General features: G+C 36.3%; 1 protein-coding gene across 1 annotated transcript; it reads left to right on the forward strand.

The window, feature by feature from the left end:
• Window positions 1-3801: 3801 nt before the first annotated feature.
• LOC141399528 (putative acyl--CoA ligase YdaB) lies at window positions 3802-5779 on the forward strand. The gene is made up of 3 exons (XM_073978478.1): window positions 3802-4312; window positions 4365-5353; window positions 5410-5779. The coding sequence occupies exons 1-3, from the start codon at window positions 3931-3933 to the stop codon at window positions 5713-5715; spliced, it is 1677 nt and encodes a 558-aa protein (XP_073834579.1). The 5' UTR covers window positions 3802-3930; the 3' UTR covers window positions 5716-5779.
• The last annotated feature ends 1717 nt before the right edge of the window (window positions 5780-7496 follow it).

Genomic DNA, 7496 nt, shown 5'->3' on the forward strand with positions numbered 1-7496 from the left:
GAAACGGCTTAAGTTAGAGATTTTGATTGTGGCTTGTTGTTGGTGTGTAAGGCGAAAACTAGGCTGGGTTTTTGGAAATTCGAACTAGAACGGTACAAAAAGTACAATATGGTAATCCTGAAAATGTAGGATTGAGATATGGATGTAGCTTGTAAATACATATTTATGTATACGAAAAGAACTAAAAGGTACTAAATATGGTAAAAAAGTACTAAATTTAGTACAATTTGGATTTGAGTGAATGGATAGAGCTGGAATCCTGAAATTTGAACGAGGGTATTTATATGTATGAAAAGGATGTTCGTAAAGTGTAAGTATACGAAAAGTATTAAATGACACAGAATTTCCTACAATTTTTCATTGTGAAATTCGCCATCAGGATAACGATTTGTTGTTTAGAGTAGATATAAGAAGGAAATTTTTGAAATGCTATAATTGGTTTTAGGGGAACAGAAACAGCTGGAAAAGTGAATTGCGTTCGGAATATAGGTTGGATATAAGGATGTACCATATTGGTATTGTATGAATGATAGGGTTGCAATTTCGAATTTTGATACGGTTGGAATTTCGAATTCATTTCATTTATGTAATGAAATCATTTATGTAATGAAATCATGTTGGAAAACGTGAAATATTTTTTCAACAAGAAGTTCAATTAACTGACATTATTTCGCATATGCATTTATCTAATGAAGTGCGATATATATACTAGTTCCCAAGCTTTGCCTTCGTCTGCCACAAAAACAACATTCAATACGCCTGAAGATCGGCTTAACCACCCGTGAAACGTAGCGTAATGGTTGAATGCGTGGGACTTCGGTAGACTCCTAATTTTTCAATGTATATAATAGGTCTAATAAGCTCAACTCGAAAGAGAATTAATAAAAAATTACTATAAATGTCCTTCGCCTTAATAAGGCAAAAATAAAAAATAATTTCAGCATGAGCCAGGCTGGGATTCGAACCTGGGTCTCCGACAACTGAATGTCAAGGTTGCCGGCGTCTTAGCGTTCTGAGCCACCATCAACTTGTCAAAACTTTAGTAGACAATAATTGATGATCAAAAATCTTCTGATATAGGAGAACAATTACTAATGACGTAGGAATAAAACTTACCATAGTATTTGTGAACATTGAAAAATGGGATTACCAAGCAGGACTATAGGAATAGTTTGGAGTTTCAATTAACTGACATAATTTCGCATTTGCATTTATCTAATGAAGTCCGATATATATACTAGTTCCCAAGCTTTGCCTTCGTCTGCCACAAAAACAACATTGAATACGCCTGAAGATCGGGGTAACCACCCGTGAAACGTAGCGTAATGGTTGAATTCGTGGGACCTCGGTAGACTCCTAAGTTTTCAATGTAAAGGGTGTTTTTTAAGCCCGATAAAACTTGAAATTGTAAAAAATAACACAAAAAATTAAATTGTAATCAAAATTTTTTTTATTCGAAAGATCAATACGTGACATTAACATTTGAAAATGATTTCGGGCATATGGGCACCGCGGCTGTTCTTGACGAAGTGCATTCTGGACGTCCAATTTTTTGACACTTTTTCGAGCACTGCTGGCCGTATGTCACGAATAACACGAACAATGCTGGCCTCCAAGGCATCAATTGTTGCTGGTTTATCAGCATAAACCAGTGACTTCTGTAGCCCCACAGGAAATAATCGAGAGGTGTCAAATCGCACGACCTTGGAGGCCAATTGACAGGTCCATTTCTCGAAATCAACTTATCGCCAAATTTTGATTTCAATAAGTCGATGGTTGCGTTCGCCGTTGAAACCACATCTCATCGGGATCAATGTCATCCATATTTTCAAACAAAAAATCATTGATCATGGTGCGGTAACGATCTCCATTGACCGTAACGCGAGCTCCGGCCTCATTTTTGAAGAAATAAGGTCCGATGATGCCACCAGCGTGAAAACCGCACCATACGGTGCATTTTTCTGGATGTAATGGAGTCTGTAGGGTCTCTTGTGGATTGATCTCACTCCATATGCGGCAATTTTGCTTATTAACAAACCCGTTAAGCCAAAAATTATGTACGCCATACAAATGACGAAGTCGTCTATAAGTTGCGCGAATCGACGACTGATTTTCAAAGTAAATTTGGATAATTTCGTAGCGTTGTTCAAGCGTGAGTCTATTCATGATGATTTGTCAGAGTATACTGAAACAAATAAAAAAAAAGTTTCATCAAAATTTAATATTTTTTGTTACTTTTTACAATTTAAAGTTCTATCTATCTTAAAAAAACACCCTATATATAATAGGTCTAATAAGCTCAACTCGAAAGAGAATTAATTAAGAAGTTTTTTGTTCTGAACGTCTTATTAAGATAATTTAAAAAGGTGTTGGCGTTAAGGGGTATGATAAGGCTAAGGAAATACGTAGTAAAAGGGGCCGAATAGTACTAAACAAACAAGAATTCTGAAATTTGCAGTTTTGGAAGTTCGAAATTAAAATTGTGGGTAGCTGTTGATGTGTAGGTGCGATACGACAGATTTTTTGGAAACTAGAACTACAGCAAACGGTTCGAAACTGAAGTATATTGGTAATTAAATTAGGTGTTAGTACAACAAAATTTCCAGTGTTACCCATTTCCATATTAATTATTGTCTGTTTGTATATTAATCCCTTTCCGCATATGAAGTAGCGGGAATTTGCTAGTAGTGGTTCATTAAATCCTAGGCGAAACGGCTGAATGTAGAATCTTGAAATTTTGGGCGGAGGCCACTCTTGGGGCAAAGGAGAGAACTTTAAGTGTTCAAAACTACAAAATTGGTCGTAAGGGTAGAGGTGGAATTTTGGCAGTTTGCATCACATGGAACACGTTTTGTCACATTTAAACAAAACCACTTTTTATCAATTGCGTTCCACTTCCATTATCTGAAATGCTATTGTGGGCTCTTTTCTCCCTTTTCTACTCATGTGGACTTTTCGCTAACGAAGTGGTGGGTACTTGCTTGTTTTATTATATTATGAATAGTCATAACAATATTCACTATTTACCTCTTATCACTTCGACGAAGGAGGTAATGACTAAATGATGTGTGCATGTCATTAGATTCGTACAGTGGGCAAGTTGAAAAAATGCAAACAATTAAGAAAATCTGACAGAATCGTATTTTCTTTATTGATAAAAATACATATTCTTTGCTACAACAATACAATTTTATAATGATCTCAGCTTTTAGGCTAAAGAGGGTATACACCAACGATAGGCGGTGTGTGCTTACTGAAAGCAACTCTCGAACGGTTCGGCCGATTGGTTTTGGTCCAAGCTTTGAACATCGTTGAGTTCGGTTGGGTATGTTCGAAGATAGTCCATGTCGGTCCACTTCTTCCGCTATTTTCGCTAAAAAAATATGCACCCGATACCTCTCGAAGGGAGTAACCGAATAGGTCATATCTTTGCATATGGTAATATTACTTCCAGGCATAAATCAGGTTTGAATTTGGACCAAATCCTTCGGGTACCTTCCACACAAAATTTGGAAGAGTGCAGTTAACGAACTCGTCTAGGACCTCTTTTAAGTTGTTGCCAACATGTTGTGTATGCGGCATCATTGCAAAATTTTTTTCTTGTTCATGCTTAGTGTGAAATTGCCCCATAAACTCAAAAACTCCTATAGACGTCAGAAGTATTGTGTTTGCTTCTTTTTTTAGGTCCGAGGCTAAGGGTTTATCTCTGTCGGCACAGCTGACAGATACTTTTTAGTTGTTTGTAAGTATTTTTTTTTTCTTCAAATAATACTCTCTTCCATTTTTGCGTTAAATGTAAACAATCAAGCTAATTTATGAGTATAATAAACACTGTACTGCATTATAAACTCAACGTGAATGATGAAAATGTACAGTTACATAAATAAGATGTAATTGTCTATTGCTAGTAGTTTCGTTAGACTACTAGCAATGCTAACTTCGAATAGTGGAGGAGACTCCCATCAGTTTTTGAATATTCAATTTGACGCTACAAATAAAGTATGGAAGTCAGTCAATTATCCTTACGGCAATGTTTCAAATCGATCAATAGGCGAAGCATTCCTTAAATCAATGCGATCCTTGGACCCAAACAAAGTTTTGGAATATCATTATGATGTACGAAGGGAGAAATGTGTAAAGTGTATTTACAAAGAATCTATAGATGTGTCAGTTAACTTGCAACGATTGGGATTACAAAAGGGCGATGTAGTGGTTTTATTCACAGGCTACACGTACATGACGTCTGCCTTGACGTTCGGCTCGTTAATGGCAGGAGCCATAGTAAACTATTTTGAAGTGCAATTAGACAAAGGTATGTGTGAAGGTCCGTGCGAACTCTCAATAATACTACTTTTTTGTTTCAGAGGGATTGGATGATGTGATGGCAACTATACAACCTTCCATAATTTTCTATGAAGAAATATTTCGCCATAAAATTCAAAATTGTTTAAATCGAATTAAACCAGTTTCACTTAAATATGTTTTCGCCATTGATGGACCAGATCTAGAAGTGTTTGAAAGTGAATTTTTAAAACCATGCGATGAAGAAGTCTATACCAACTTCCAACCACTGTTGATAGCAAATCCTGAAGAGGAGACAGCTTTCATCGTGCTGACATCCGGTTCCACTGGCCTGCCTAAAGCTATACAGTTGAGTCACGCTGCTGTACTGAATGGCATGTACATATGGTGGGCGAATCCAGAAAATTATGAACCTTTGGATTGTAATTCATTATTATTTTCACTAAGTCCTTTACGATGGATCAGTCAGCTGGAGCTGCTTATGCAATCGGCAATATTGGGTATAAAACGTATTTGCGCTAATCGTGCCGCCATCGGATCGTATGGCTTATGCATTTTGCGGGAAACACAGCCAACACACATTTTTTCGGTTCCATCTTTTTTCTATGACATTCTACTCGAACTTCCTAAAAATGATGATCATAGTTTGATGTCTTTAAAGTACATACAACTGGGCGGGGAATTTCCCTCAGAGGCAATTTCGGAAAAAGTTAGACTGAATGCTGTGAATGCCAGGTTATACTACAGTTATGGAATGTCAGAGGTTTCAGGCTCCATTACAAATGATCAAACGATTAGTGGAGGGAAATTGCAACCAGGCTACCAAGTTCAAATATTAAATGAAAATATGGAACCGGAAGGATACAACAAAAATGGTCGGTTAGCAGTCAGAACTCCTTATAAATTCCTGGGTTATAAAGCTTTGGATAATACAAAATATTTTCTACCTAATGGTTTCTTTTTGAATGGCGATTATGGATACTTCGATCGGAATAACATTTTGCATGTGCTAGCCCGCTATGCCGATTTAATAAAAATAGGAGGAGTCGTGGTGAGTAGTACTAGCCTGTGTGTAAACCATATATAACAGCTGAATGTTTGTTTTAGATTATACCCCAAGTTGTGGAGTCATTAGTAGCGACTGTAGCTGATATCAAACTAGCTAGACTGGTCGAAAGTGCTAAATTATCTGCAGAAAAAAATCGGGTTGTTTGCTTGTTTCTAACTTTGAAAAACGAGTCTTCTATTTCAATCGGAGACATTCTTGAAAAAGTTAAACAAGTTATGCGGACAAAGTTATCTTCTCAAGAATTCGATTTGATTCACAAAATAAAAATTATTGATAATTTTCCATTGACTACTTGTGGTAAAATAGATCGCATTGCTTTGTCACAGTGGGCAGCATTGCTGTGATTAGATTTGAACGCCTTTCAATGAAACTGAAATAAATAAAGTAATATGTATTTCAATTTAAAAATATTTTGTAATTATGAATAGATTTCATAGGTTTCGTAGCTTTATTTTTACCTTTAAAGGGACAGGTTTAGACACAAAATAGTATCACCTTTGTTTTTATTAAGCTTTTAGTCGTGATAATAGTTTAAAATAACTTGCAATATTCATATTGTCGCAAAACTATTTAGAAACATTCTAGGAAGATACTTTTCGATACCACTGGTCTGGGGGTAATGAAATGTTTGTGTAAATAAAAAAAAAATCTAACAAGTAAAAAAGTATCAGTCGGCTTTGCCGACAGAGATATACCCTCGGCCTGTGTAGATTGAAATACTTTTTTTTTTCAGAAAAAACATATGTATTTAGGTCGTAAGAACCAACAAACATATGGATAGGATTGAAGCTCAAAAATTACGGAATGCAAGTTGCTTCAACAACAATCAAAGTGATTCGAGAGCAGGTCTTAAAGTGAATTTATACAAAATGTGTGGGAGGTACCCGAAGGAGTGGGCAAATATAGTCCATCCACACAATTTTTCAGAACATTGAACTTTTGTGCGTCAGGTACCTGAAGGAGTGGACCGATATGGCTTACCCGGACTTAAACTATGTTTGTACAAAATATTACGAAGACCACATTTTGGACCGAATCGGCAGACCCGTTCGAGAGTTATCTTGCGCTCCATAGGGGTTATTTTGCAACTTTCAGGCTATTATCTCAGAAAGTATGGACTTGCCTCTGCTGAAACTTGGACCGTCGTATGGAAGTCAGTGAATACAAGTTGCTACAACAAAAATCAAAGCGATTCGAGAACAGGTCCTAAACTGAACTTTTGCGAAATTTTGTGTGGGAGGTACCCGAAGGAGTGGACCGATTGGATCCATATTGAAACCTTATCTAAGTCTGGTAGAAATTTCACGATCTGCAAAGTATGGACCAAATTGGTTACTCCCTTCAAAAGTTATCGTGCGTACAAATTTTCCGAACATTTTTGAACTTTTGTGGGAGAGGTACCGGAAGGAGTGAACCGATATAGCCCATCCTTGAAAGCCAAATTTTGGACCGAATCGGTTGATCCATTCGAGAGTTATTATGCGCTCCAACCAGACAGACAGACGGACGGACATGGCTAAATCATCTCAAAATTGTTTGAAACGGATTTCGTCCAAACATACTTGGGGTCTAAAACCATTATTTCGATGAGGCACAGCTTGCCCGTATCGTTCGTATATACAATTTTCCCCCCACTCCACTAATTTTAAAATTTGCTTCACAAAATTTATGAACAAAGAACTATAGGCCTGGATAACTGTAAACACCTTATCATCACTATTTAGTTTCCAAAGTGTGAAGCCAAGTTTATTACATTCAAAGGAACTTAAAAAATGAATTTTATAACGACCGTTACTTTAAACATTCAAATATTTGAAGATAATAAATGTTGTTAATTTTGGGAAAATATGGAGAAAAATGCACATTGCCAAATTGCTTTAATCTTTTTTTTGTATAAGAATTCAAGTTTATTCATTATTAATATTAAAGTAGCGCCGGGAACGAACTAGTAAATAGAAACAGATCCAAACAGTAAACTACGTTGTCTAACACTAGATGGTAATATCTGGATTAGTTTGGTTTCAAATTTTTATTTATGTTCAATTTTAAATTAAACAAGTAAAAAAGTGTCAGTCGGCTTTGCCGACAGAGGTATACCCTCAGCCAATGTGAATTGAAACTTTCA

Source organism: Musca autumnalis, unplaced genomic scaffold (assembly GCF_047663935.1).
Source record: "Musca autumnalis isolate F117 unplaced genomic scaffold, ASM4766393v1 scaffold_3, whole genome shotgun sequence".
Lineage (NCBI taxonomy): Eukaryota > Metazoa > Arthropoda > Insecta > Diptera > Muscidae > Musca > Musca autumnalis.